Here is a 13,800-nt window from a genome sequence, read left to right as displayed (position 1 = left end):
TAAGTCAGACACAGGGGAAGCAAGATGGGAATTCCTCACTGGGTAAGGTACCAAGCCATGTGACTAAACATAGATAAGAATTATGGGTTAATTTAAGTCATAAGAGCTAATTAATAAAAAGCCTGAGTTAATAGGCCAACCAGATTATAATTACTATAAACCTCTGTGTATTTTGTTGATACTGAACGGCTGTGGGACCAGGAAGGAAAGAGACTTCATCAACAGAGGTTCTTAAAATAGCGACAAGAAAACTGCTGAGGTACAAAATTCAGAAAAGTTATGGAAAGGGTTAAATATGTAAACAATAAGGATGCTTATTTACTGGTAGAAAAACTCAGTACCCATCATTTACAGTTTCAATACAATTTCAAATAAAATCTCCATTTGGAAATCAGGAGTTCAACAAGAAAAGTTAAAAACAACAGTAATCAATAAGAGGCAAAAGAACATAAAAAGTCCTAATGTACAATAATTTGCCCTATTAGATATTAAGATCTGTAAGGCTATACAGGGTATTGATGCACATAATGATGAACTGATAAACGGACAGAAGCATTTTAACAAAAGTGCATGTAAGGAAACTTTGTGATAATGGTTTTGAAGCTAAGAAACAGAATAAATTACTGAATAAAAAATTATCTCAAGAGGAAAATGAGGAAATATGGAAAGAATTCTTTCTAAACACAATGTAAGAAATAATTCCAGAGAGATCAAAACCAAGTGAAAAGTTTCATCAAAGGACACTATAAAGAGGTTGGGCAGATGGTTTAGTTGGCAAAGTGCTTGTAACAATATGTAACATATGTATGTCTATGTGCACTACACTGCCTGCTGCCCAGAAGCCAGAAGGGGATGTTGGAGACGTTGGGACTGGAGTCACAGATGATTGTGAGCTGTCATGTAGGTGCTGGAAACCAAATCTGGGTCTTCTGAAAAACCGTAAGCACTCTTAACCTGTGAGTCAGATCTCCAGTCCCTTCAATTGGCTTTTAGAAATAATAAAATAATGTAATATGCAGAGGTAGCGGTGGTGCATGCCTTTAATTCCAGCACTAGGGAGGCAGAGGCAGGCAGATCTCTGTGAGCTTGGTCTACAGAGCAAGTTCCAGGATAGCTAGGGCTATGCAGTGAAACCCTGTATCAAGAAACTAAAAATAAACAAACAAGTAATAAATAAAATTGTAATAAAAGTGTATTGTTTCCCCATAAATCTGTTCCCATGTCTATAGTATTCATTAATCAAAGAATTATAAAGCTGTAAAGCCAAAATAATAGAGCATTTCTTAGATGGCTTTTTCTTCTCCATACCAAATTACTAAGGGCTGTCAATTATACCTGTTCAGATGTTTTTCAGATAGAGTGCTCTCTTCTGTACTCAAATTGCCAATTACATAGCTCAAGGTCATGATTTCAGACCAAGGCTATGAGAACAGTCTTCCATCTCATTTCTCTACTTCCACTGCATTTTCCTGTAGGCCATTCTTTCTTGAAATGCTAATGAGATAATGTCACTTCTTTAAAATAAATGTTAGCCTTCAGGTCTTACAAACTGTTAAACTGGAGGAGAATGCTTAGTGGAAAAGTGTTAGGCAAGTTTGAGGACCAATGTTTAGATCCCCAGCACTCAGGTAAAAGCTGAGTGTGTATGAGAACTGCCAACAATCCCAGAAAATTCGAGGAGCAAGCTAGCTATCTAGACTAATGGAATCAGCAAACTCTGGGTTCAACTGAGAGACCGTGCCTCAATATATAAAGTGGAGAATGAATAAAGAAAACACACCAGGCCTCCATCCAGAGCAAGCATGTATGCCCCCCTCCACACACACACGGGGGTCGGGGAGGCATGCACATTGTCAAACTGAGTACATACATACAGAACCAAATGGTCTGACTGTAGCTAGACTAATGCTCTGATCTCATCATAATTATACCTATTTTTGTCATACATAATTTTACTCTTATTTTTGCCACTACTAAATTGCTTCTATATAGTCATCCAGTCATCTACCATTGTCTATGTGTCCTTCAAGATTCAGCAAAGGAATTACACTCTTCTAAGAATTTCTCCTTTTTTTTTTTTTTTTTTTTTTTTTTTTTTTTTTTTTTTTTTTTCGAGACAGGGTTTCCCTGTAGTTTCTAGAGCCTGTCCTGGAACTAGCTCTTGTAGACCAGGCTGGCCTCGAACTCAGAGATTCACCTGTTTCTGCCTCCCGAGTGCTGGGATTAAAGGCGTGCGCCACCACCACCCGGCTTCTCCTTCATTTTTCTATCTCTTTCTAGAAAACTCCAACAGTACTTTTGATCAGGCCTGTCACTGTTAGCACTTTTGTTACCTCCTTAAAAGGAAAAGCAGTTTGTTCTCAATTTGGAAGTGATATCAATACTGATCAAACATAAATGCTCATTAAATTACATAAATATAGCAATCTTACCCCAATAAAAAATGCACACATATAAAATACACTTTGTAAATTTTACATTACTTACCAAATTTTAGTGCTGCAAGGATTCAACATATAAAGGTCCATATTTTCTATAAGAATAGCAGATGTGCTCTGTTTCAAGGCAAAGAATTATATTAAAGAAAAACAGTTTAAAATATTTTAATTCTAAAATTTTGTGAGATTCCTGTATTTTAGACTTTTAAAATAAGCACATGATGGAATATATAAGGAGAAAAAAATTAACTAAATGGTTAAAATTTTCCATTAAGGCTAAAGCATTAAATTAGCCTTATATCAATTATCATTTTGAAATTTACGTCTGTTATTATAAAGGAAAAGTAACTTTTTATTAGCTATTTTAAAAGTTACATAAGGTTATTAAACGATACTTTTAAAGGTACAATGTTATCAACCAATATAACCAAAAATCGACACTACAAAGTATTTAAAAGCATAATGTATAATTAGTAAAGTTGTAAAATAACTCACATTAAAAGACAGTTATCATAAATGTCTGTTTTTAATAAGGTTGCTAGTTTCTTGTATTTTCTTTTTAAAAAACTTATATACTTTAAATACCTTGGCTTCCGGATTAGCTGCCAAAATTTTGGCACCACATTCTACTGAGGCATAATTATTTCTATTTTTCTGGACCTTTTTGGTAGCATGTGGACCTCCATTAGAAGACGGATGCAACGACTGACCTGTAGACAAACCTCATTATAAACATATATATGATTATGATTGACCTGTAGACAAACCTCATTATAAACATATATATAATGATTATGATTGAAAATATCCCCTAAGAAACACAATGATCTCAAAAGTAGCAAACAGGCTGCTTTCCAGAAATGAACAGGCTTTAACTCTTAGAAATACAGCTTTAAAATAAATGAGAAAACTCAAGCCAGGTATAGTGGCATACGCTTGCAATCCAAGCATTTGGGATGCCATGCAAAGAGGACTGCCATGAGTGTGAAGCTAGCTTATACTTCACCGTTAGCTCAAGGATGACCAAGGTCACACAGGGGCCTATCTCAAAACTGACAAATTAGTAATTCAAAGTGCTTTAACATATTTGTAATAAACTACAAAAATCCACATTACCTGAGATATGCCCAAGAGCATAAAATGAAGATCATCCATGAAAATAAAGCCTGACTTTTTATGCTTTACCTTTTCTACTTCTAACTCCAACATCAACAATTCTTAACTCAGAATTTTTATACAAAACGTTTAAAGCTTTCTGACCAAACTTTCCTCATTCAAGTTATTTTCCCATAAATCGGGAGTGATATCATTATTCCTTCTTATTTTACTATCAGTGGATAATCTCTAAGAATGGAATTTAATTAAGATTAAAACTGTACACTACCAGTAAATGGCAGGTAATCAGCAGCAATGTGGTGAATCTCTCTGATGAAGTTTTTAGAAAAGAGCATGTTTAAACCGCTCCCTCAAATAATTAAAAAAAAATAGAAAAAAGTTAATCTAATCCTAGAGCTTCCTTACTTTTTTCTTTTTCTACTTCCATCACTTTCTTCTTCCACTCATCAAATGTTGGTATATCCTCTGGATCTTTGGGACCTGTGACAGGTGCAGGGTCAGTTTCTCCAGACTTTGTATAATCAGAGCTCTGAAAGAAATGCCAAAACGCCAAACAAAAGAAAAACAACAAACTTTAATCTTTCAAAAAGATTAATAAATGAGTGTAAGCACAAATGTTTCTCTAACAGTAAATTAAAGTTTAATTTTTGTAATGAAAACTATTTTAACATGAAATATTAATTTACTTAAAAATTCAAGTTCATATAAAAGAAATGAAACTTCAAGCATTACAAAATACATTCATTTACATGTTAGTGACATAAACATAACTTATCTTAAAAAATAAACAGAATTCTATATTCTAAGTAAATTCATTACTCATTCAAAAATATATATATATATTTCTTTTGAATGGAATAGAAATATATTTTCAAAAAATATTTCTATTCAAAAAGAAAAAAATGTATTTTGAATGAGTAATATTTCTTTTTCAACATATACATATATATTTTTTTTACTTGCAATACACCACCTTCAAATAATTCTAAGATGTACACACTCATAAAGAAGTAATTTTAGATGTAACATTATTTTTATAAAAAGTAACAAGTATTATAGGCACAAAAATTTTAAAGTAATTTTAAAACGTTATTTTAAAAGCCCCAAGATTATTATACTTTAAAAGAACACACACAAAAAAGTGATCATATCTCATGCTAGCAAAAGGGTTGAACAAAAAAATGGATGTATGAAATGCACTTTTAAAAACTCCATGCACTGGTAATATAAAAATTAAAAATAAAATTATGCCAATAAGTTGTATGACACAAGCCTCAAGAGTGATTTATACTATTTTCAACCAACAAATAAATGCATGTAAAGAATGACTGGAAATAAATAAGCAGAAGAAATAGAAGCAACAAATTCAGCAAAAGGAAAATACAATCATAAAAATAATCACGAAAAGCTAATAAAATCAGAGACACAAATCATACCAATCTGATGGCAGTTACAATGTGACAGTCTTGGCAAAGTGTGATATATCTAATGCATCATGGGGAATCTATCAGATTGCTGAAGGAATCTTAAAAACAGTATTTGCAAAATATATATACCCACTAATTCACACTTCTGTGCATTGTCAGTAAAAATGCTTGTATGTTATTTTTTTAAATGTGTGTAATTGCACACTGCAACACTACTTCTAATATAAGGAAAACAGAAACTTAAATATTCCTCAAGTGAATAATTGTAATAGAATAATCAAGAAGCACACGAGACAAATCACAATGTCAAAACTGAGTAAAAGTCCATATAAAGGAAAGAACATCAGAACACTCTGTTTCAAAGTCCTCAAATAAAAAATCATAAAATCACCAAATGTATATAGCACAGTCTAAAGAGGAGCTATAATCAAGAAAGGGCACACGATCTTCTTGTTTTTTTACCTTTTCCTAAAACAGAGTAATTTACTTACCTAGTCATGTCATGTTTTAACCATTTGGGCATTACAAAAACAACAACAACAACAACAAAAACCTTAATGTGCTTATTAACAAAGTCTATTTAGAAAACTAGCTCTGGTAAATAATTAATTATAAAAAGTCACTTGGCTGAGATAGTAAAGCCCCCAAAACAAAAACAAAAATACATAATATATAATCAATGGTCGTGGCATCTATTATAGTTCTAAAACATTGCTTAAGTGAGGACTTTACTTATATGGCCCCAAATAGCTGAGATGGTGGGCAGAAAGTTGTATAATTATATATAAAACCAAAGAGAATCTATACCAGAACACTTATATATGTAAAAACTAGTCAGATCATAAGGTAACTATATGTTATATATAGAATCAGAGTTCTATCAGCTTTATGCATAACATATCTAATCTTATAACAAATATAGTTAGCAAATTTTTTCAAGATTCCACTAAAGTACATTACATAATGGATGGAGACAGTCAAGGTTATAACTCACCTCATTTTTTACAGTAACTGAAGCATTCAACACAGACTTTGGATCATTGCCATCTTGTTCACTCACTGAAACTTTCGATTCGAATTCTGATTTTGTTATTTTTTCTTTGCCATGTGAAGATGACACATTTTCTATATGCTGTCCAACGAGGCTATTTAAAAGCAAAAGATATATTAAACATATTTTAGCTGGATAAAAAGTATTATACAATTATGATTATCAAAATTCCAGTTGTAATAGTAGTTATTATAGAATCCTATCACAATCAGATGTGAGGCCCACCTGGGTTACATTAAGTTCTAGTGGTCTACATAAGATGCAGTCATGATAAAAAAACAAAATGAAAACAACAAAGAATCGTACTAAAATGCTTACACTCACCTTTCAGGCGGACTAACAAAAGCAGGCTGTTCAACTGGAGCATCTGCATCAGGAGCCTCACCAGCATCACAGTCAACTTCAGACTGCTCCGCTTCACCAGGCTTGGCTAGAGATAAAGTACCAGATTTTTCTATTTCACTAAAAGAGGAAAGAAAAAACGATAATCCAATAATTTAATTGACTTAATGCAAGTTTAAAATTCTAATAGTGGCACTGAAACATAACCTAAGCCTCCAAAAGGAGAATGCTTTGTGGATCTATGGAATGTTTTCAAAAATTATTTTTAAATTGGACACAGTGGCACATGCTTTTAATCCTATTACCTAGGAGGCTAAAACAGGACTGAGAGGCCAAGGCCAGCCTGGGCTTTTTTTTATTTTAAATCATGCACAACCAACCACCTGTGAGTATACCTAGTTCTAAAACACTACTGAATTTTAAAACACAACATTAAATTAGTATTTGGTCTAATAAAAGAGTTATTTTTCTAAGTGTATCTTCCCTAACATTCAATTTCTGTTCACACTGAATCTATTAATAGTGTTACATACAGCAAAACTACCAATTATCTCAGGCCATTCTGCTAAAGTTTTACTGCACTTTTACAATTTTACTTTTGAAAGAACTGCAATAATATTGCAGTATTTTCCCCTGCCTTCCTTTAATTCACAATCCTTTTTAACAATATGGGAGAATTAAGAACCTACTGTTTACATAAACAGTATCCTGGTCTTAAACTGTTTCTGAAATAGCATCTAGTTGTTTCTCAACATGCTTTCTGTACCCTTTCCTTAACTAAGCAACATTTATTGCAATCTGGCACTATCTCTGTGCACCACTTAAACAGCCCACTAAACTGACTTGCAGCAGTATAAAAATTTTTTTAAAGTGGAAATAAATAACATTTGTTCTTACGTATTCTTTCACTTACTATTGTCAATTCTTATGATAGAGTAAATACATAATGTAATATTAAGAGATGGTGTTTGGCTTTGCTCTTTGCATTACAGCTGAAGGAACTCAGAAGCACAAAATTGATTTACTAAAAATAACTTTTAAGCTTAAATATTCCAAATATTATTAAGTTAGAAAAAGATAACTAGTCACACAAAAACCTATTACTGAAAAACTAGTAATAATAAATAAACTGACATTTGATTTTTGAATAACTACAAAGATTACAAAAAAAAAAAAACCAAACAAACTCATACATTCTCCTGAGTAGAACTTGTGCTTTGTAGAGATTCATGGCTGGGCCATAATCGATTTTATTCATTTACTCAGCTAAGTAAATAAGCTCACTATTAAGATTACATTCAATACACACGAATTAGACACAGATACAATAAATCTTATCTGTTATTTAGCACAAATATCAACCCGGAGTATATTAAGGTGTCCTATTATGGAATATTTCTAATTTGTTGTTTTGATTTCTCTCCCAACCCAACCTTCTCTTCATAAAGACTTACTCAAGCTTTAAGACTGGAGTCGTTTCTGAGGTAGATGAGCTGGAGCTATTTTCAATGTCTTCACTGCCCACAACTACACTGGAAGAATCTTCATGTAAATCAACCGTAGGGAGTGAGTCAACCACAGGTAGACTTGACTTTGTTGTTTCCATGTTCTGTTTTATTAAAGGTTTTATTAACTGTTAAGATTAATCACTTTTTTGATAGAGAAAAATTCATAGAAAGCTGAAAAATGACTATATAATGTGCACAATCTAAGGGTATTTAGTCCAATGGTAAGTGCTTAATATACATGAGACCTGGAATCCCAAGTTTAATTCTCCAGAACTAAAAAAAGAAAATTACCAAAAAAAACTTTTATATACACACACAAAATCCTTTCTTCCAACATTACTACCCTAAGAAATTTATTATTTATTATTATAAATTTGTTACTCGAATACAGAACATGTGCATTTTTCATACAGCAGGCACAGCTTGCCTGTTCTCCTTTCTTCCTATTTTATATCAGATCCTACAAGTAATCCCACTTCTATTTAATTAATGAATACCAGCAGTAACTAAAGAATCCTATGTAAATATAAAATGGTATGATACAGTAATCATATCCCTAAAAATTTATGGAAAATGTTTATCAGTTAAATAACAATATACCATATGCACAAATATTACAATGCAATAAATAATTTGCTTTTCTTTCAGTCTAGAATGTTCCAGGTCATTCACCCCTCCCAAACAGAAATCGATCAAACACTTCTCATATCTGAAAACCTTTATCAGCCCCCCAAAACCGGCTACAATAGAACTAGCTAGTTCCCATCCTTTCTATTTCCACTATTCCCTACTCAGACTTATTACATCCATAATAGCTCAACTGCTATTATTTGTCTCCCTCCTGTTTTCAATTATAATATAAATGCATTAAAAAAGGAAAACACTCTTTTGACTGTAATTTTCCCAGCGTCTAGCACACAATGCATTTAAAGGTTTAACAAAGAATAACAAGTGAGAAGAATTCATATCAAGTTCAAGGAAAGAGGAAAACTATCAACTATTACAGACTAGATGATGTAGGCCTTGCCAAATAGGTGAGCCAGTATGGAAACAAAAAGAAGACATTAGACAGTGTAACAGGTTACAATGTGTGTGATCATTTGGAGAATGAGTAGCAGAGAAATTTTCACAAATAATACTGGTTTATTCTTTAAGGTAGGAAGTCTTTAGGAAAGGACATTATCAAATACTACATTATTTCAGCATATACTCAAAATTTTCTGAAGTGATTTTATATTTTTAATCCAAGTCCTTAATATTCAACATGTATTTTGTACTTAACAGTAAAATTTCAAAGGATTAGAGATAAAAGCTTCTAGAGCATGGTTCTCAACCTTTCTAAAGCTGTGATCCTTTAATACAGCTCCTCATGTTGTGGTGATTCCAAACCACAAAACTATTTTGTTGACACTTTTTAACTGTAATTTTGCTACTGTTATGAACTGTAATATAAATATCTGATTTGTGACCCCTATGAAAATCAAACAAAACTCCCTCATACTGTGATGAACATGTTTTTAATATCTAAGATGTTTTGCTTTTTTTCTTAATCTTTCTGTCTACAAATCAAATATCCCTAGTTCTTTCAACTACTGTTGAATTAAATGGTTTCCAGATGTATCAGCATTCTACTAGGTTTACAGTATATTTATTAAGGTTTTAATATCTTCCATTAATTCTGGTCCATAAAATAGAAAACAATCATTTGAAGAAAAGGGGTAAAACATTTTATCTTAATCTATTCTTTTAACTTTACATCCTATATAAATTTAAATATTGATATCAAAAATGCTCTGTGTTCTTCTACATACAACTACTATTGTAAAATAAAGCAGGTCAGAAAAAAAATTATGGTACCTAAAAATAAGAAAATATTTATGAGCCAAATAATAGAACAAAGGAAGAAATAAATACTTGCACTCAAATTTTACTTCTAAGAAAACAATATTTATTATTAAATCTGTAATTTTACATTTTCTCAAAATCAGTACTACTATTACAAGTACTACTATTACTATTGCTAATATTACATTCTGCTATACGGTAATTTAGAGTAAAGAACGAGCAAACAAAGGCATTCAATCCTATACAAAAAGACCACAAAGGTATATTATAAAAAGCAAAAGCAATATAAAGCTTACTTGTACATCCACAGTGTAGTCATCTTTTAATTTATTTTCTTCTGGAAGAATAGGTAAATATGAATTCAATTTTCCTGATAATTCAGCATTACTAGGTTCCTTTCTTTCATCCTACATTATGACAAAGAAATGACTAAGAAAATTATTTTATTAAAAAAAAATCAGCCATCAGAACTATCTCCTTCTTTGCTACAGAACCAGTCTTCTATACATCTCTCAACTATATTTACAACTATCCCTATCCTTGCCACCACACTTAAAATATAAAATGTGAATTTAAGAACCTCATTTGGCTGCTTAATAAACATCACGAAGTAGTATGTATCAGACACAAAGTAAAACTTTCATAATTACATGGAGTATACATGCTTTTGTTTCACCTCTCTTTTGATATGCTCATTAAAATTTTCTACACCTATGTCTTTAAATATGTTTCCTAGGATACACATTTCATAAAAGGAAAGTTATATTCACCTTTAAAGCTGAGCTTATCTAATACATAACAAAATATTGAAATGTTTCCTGAAAGAATTTTTCCCTACTTAATGTTTACTTAAAAAAGAAGTTAGAGACAAGTTTTATTGACTGTGAATAAAAGCATAAAATTTTATATTTTGGTTTTAAAGATTTAGACAAATCTTCAAAAAGTTTACATCAGGAATAAATTTTATACAACTCAAAAAATTAAATAATCTAATCCAAATTATCAGATCTCAAACTTCCAAATATGTAAACAAAAAACATCTCATAATACATATGCTTAACATGCCTATATAGGTATACATGCAGGCAAGCTGAGAAAAAACACAAAAATCCATGAAGAAAAAATACATTCTCATGTATCTATGTAATAAAAGGAAAATGTAGCCATTCTGAATAAACAGTAAATGATCAAAGAGCATGAGGATATACCTTGGAAAAGGAAGGAAATCATTGGTCGAACATTTTTGTTATCTCAATGGAAATGAAAATATTAATTTGTGCTCCTATTTAAATGTGTATCTATACCCACAGGAAACGCCTGAACATTCACAACAAGCAGTAAACTAAGGTTCCTTTGGGAATACAAAGAGGATGTTTTATAGTTAGCCTTAGTTACTTCTATAATTCAAAACACACAAAATTGGATGCAAAAGACAAAAATGCAAATCAATATTTACCTTTATCATTTGAAATAGTAAAGTTATAAATGATTTCAAAACTATCAGGTATTTTAAATCTATTCACTGTACTTAATTATTTCTAAGGAACTACAAAGCCTCCAACTGCAACTTCTCCAAGCACTTACTGCTGATAGCTTTTAATTTATAAAAGCATATTACTCTTTAGCGATAAAAGAGCAATCTTATTGAATATACATCATTTTTTATTCCCTACTGTAGAACGTGGTATGCTACCAAAACCTGAAATACAGCAAAAAAAAAAAAAAATTAACACACATATATCTCTGAGCTATCATAATGTCAAAATTATCTTTGTAGCTCCTCATAACAATTAAATAGAAATCCCCAACAAATTTGTAGCCTAGTATTTCTCAAGTTACTTTCATTCTAAATTAAGACAGTCTTAGAAAGCAAGACTGTCAATTCCATTTAAGGTACCTTTTTCTGGGACTGTGCGTCTTCACTTTCTAATGCACAATTGTCGTCTTGAGAATAATACGATGTTGAAGCTGAAGAACTCTCTTTACAGCACACATGCCAACTAGGAAGCCTGCAGACACCAACCACCAGCAACAATGAACAACAGAGAAAGGGAATTAACATACACTTCTTATGTACTACAACCTGAGGCAATAAAAAACAAGTTCTTGTTCTAATCTCAAGAACACAACTTTAGAGTATGAATATCTTTAAAGGGAAAAAGCTAATAATTCTATTGCTATCACTGCCAAGTAATACATAAATTTCTAGAGTGCAATATAAACAACCTCACAAAAGCAGCATCTGATAATTCTCACAGCAGGTACAGAAAGTTATCAGAGTTAGCCTCCTGAGAAAGTGTCCAGATGTCAAAGACATTAACAAATATTTAAAGATAACTCTAAAACCTGCATCAATTATTCCAAAGCATGGAAGTAAAACTTTTAACTATTTTTACATAAAGAATTCTAGGGGCTGGAGAGATGGCTCAGTGGTTAAGAGCATAGTCTGCTCTTCCAAAGGTCCAGAGTTCAATTCCCGGCAACCACATGGTGGCTCACAACCATCTGTAATGAGGTCTGGTGCCCTCTTCTGGCCCTGCAGACATACACAGACAGAATATTGTATACATAATAAATAAATAAATATTTAAAAAAAAAGAATTCTGACAGCCAGAAGTAACAGAAACTGTATAAGTTCAAATACTACAGGTTAATAATATTATGAAATAAAATACAGCTCTTCTAAAGTAAAAAATTCTCTACCAATATAGCAAGGAGGAATAGAATACCTTATGATTATTTAGCTCAAAACAATCAACAAAAATAACTACACAAACATCTCTGAGCTATCTTAATGTCAAAATTATCTCAGGAATTCCTCATAACAATGAAACAGAAAAATCTCTACCAAATTTTTAGCCTAGTATTTAAGTTACTTTCATTCTAAATTAAGACAAATTAGAAAGCAGATTGTCAAAACTGGTTGAGATACAAATCTATTTTATTTGTAATGCATACCTTGGACCATTACCACTCCCACTAAAAGACAACTGGATAAACTTACACAGCTATAAAGATTTTTCAAATGAAAAGAACACATATACAGTATAGGAACATATATGCCATATAATAGAAAGTCAGTATTAAAAAAAAAAAAACAAAAATAATCCATGAAACAAGACCAGCATCACTATCTACTGTCACTAGTATCATATGCTAGAAGGAAGGAAGAAAGGAGGGAGGGAGGGAGGGAGGGAGGGAGGGAGGGAGGGAGGGAGGGAGGAAGAGAGAGAGAGAGAGAGAGAGAGAGAGAGAGAAAGAAAGAGAGAAAGAGAGAAAGAAAGAAAGAAAGATAGATAGATAGATCCCACAACAGGACAATGTACAGTGAATGAGTCAGAGATCTTGGAATACTCAGCTCTAAATGAGAGGCCTCAATCAAATCTCTTCCTTCAGAGCTCAGGGAATCCTTCAGAAGAGGAGGTAGAAGGACTTTAAGAGCCAGAGAGGATGAAGGACATCAAGGATACAAGGCTTTCTACACACCAGAAGGACTGATGCTCATATGAACTCAGAGACTGTAGCAGCAAGCACAGGGCCTGCACAGGTCTAAGCCACGGGGGGGGGGGGGGGGTCCCAGCACTGAGAGGGGAAGTGAACACAAGCCAACACAAGCTCCCAACCCTAACCCAGAAGCTATCTCCAACTGATAATCGCTTCCAAAGGAAAACTGAGTTTTCTCCAATGGAGTCTCACTGGGTATAAAAACAACTCTTCAGGACAGACTCCAAGCCCATCAGCAGATAGCCAACACAAAATGAACTCAATGGCGTTTTTGGAGGCTTTTGTCTTAGAAAGCTTTTTCTGGGCTTTACTGTTTTATTTTTCCTCTTACAGTCTTCTGTGTATATATTAATTTTGCTGGAATTTCTCTCTGTATGTATGTGTCTGCACATGCTTCTTGTGCTTTCTCTTTGGTTCTTTTTCCTTTTGTTTTAATTATTTTTTTGAGCCTGTCTGTCTCCTGAGTCCTGGGATTAAAGGTGTCGCCATCACTACCCAGTCCATTTTATGTTTCATCCTATTCTGGTTTGCTTATTTTCACTTTATATTATTATTATTATTATCTAGAA

General features: G+C 32.5%; 1 protein-coding gene across 4 annotated transcripts in view; it reads right to left on the bottom strand.

Moving 5' to 3' along the window:
* Positions 1-13,800, bottom strand: part of Suco (SUN domain containing ossification factor) — a 65,183-nt gene that overhangs the window by 41,319 nt on the left and 10,064 nt on the right. For 2 of the 4 annotated variants that reach the window (XM_038349046.2, XM_038349049.2), the window contains exons 2-9: positions 11,625-11,736; positions 10,024-10,134; positions 7,829-7,983; positions 6,357-6,494; positions 5,976-6,126; positions 3,960-4,083; positions 3,024-3,160; positions 2,488-2,555 (exon numbers count right to left, since the gene is read on the bottom strand). In XM_038349046.2, coding sequence (XP_038204974.1) covers positions 2,488-2,555; positions 3,024-3,160; positions 3,960-4,083; positions 5,976-6,126; positions 6,357-6,494; positions 7,829-7,983; positions 10,024-10,134; positions 11,625-11,736 — 996 coding nt within the window. The remainder of the gene's footprint in view (positions 1-2,487; positions 2,556-3,023; positions 3,161-3,959; positions 4,084-5,975; positions 6,127-6,356; positions 6,495-7,828; positions 7,984-10,023; positions 10,135-11,624; positions 11,737-13,800) is intronic. The other 2 variants (XM_038349048.2, XM_038349050.2) reach the window with 1 other exon arrangement.

The sequence above is a fragment of the Arvicola amphibius genome, chromosome 12 (genome assembly GCF_903992535.2).
Source record: "Arvicola amphibius chromosome 12, mArvAmp1.2, whole genome shotgun sequence".
In the NCBI taxonomy this organism is placed as follows: Eukaryota; Metazoa; Chordata; class Mammalia; order Rodentia; family Cricetidae; genus Arvicola; species Arvicola amphibius.
This window is presented reverse-complemented; position numbering and strand designations above follow the sequence as displayed.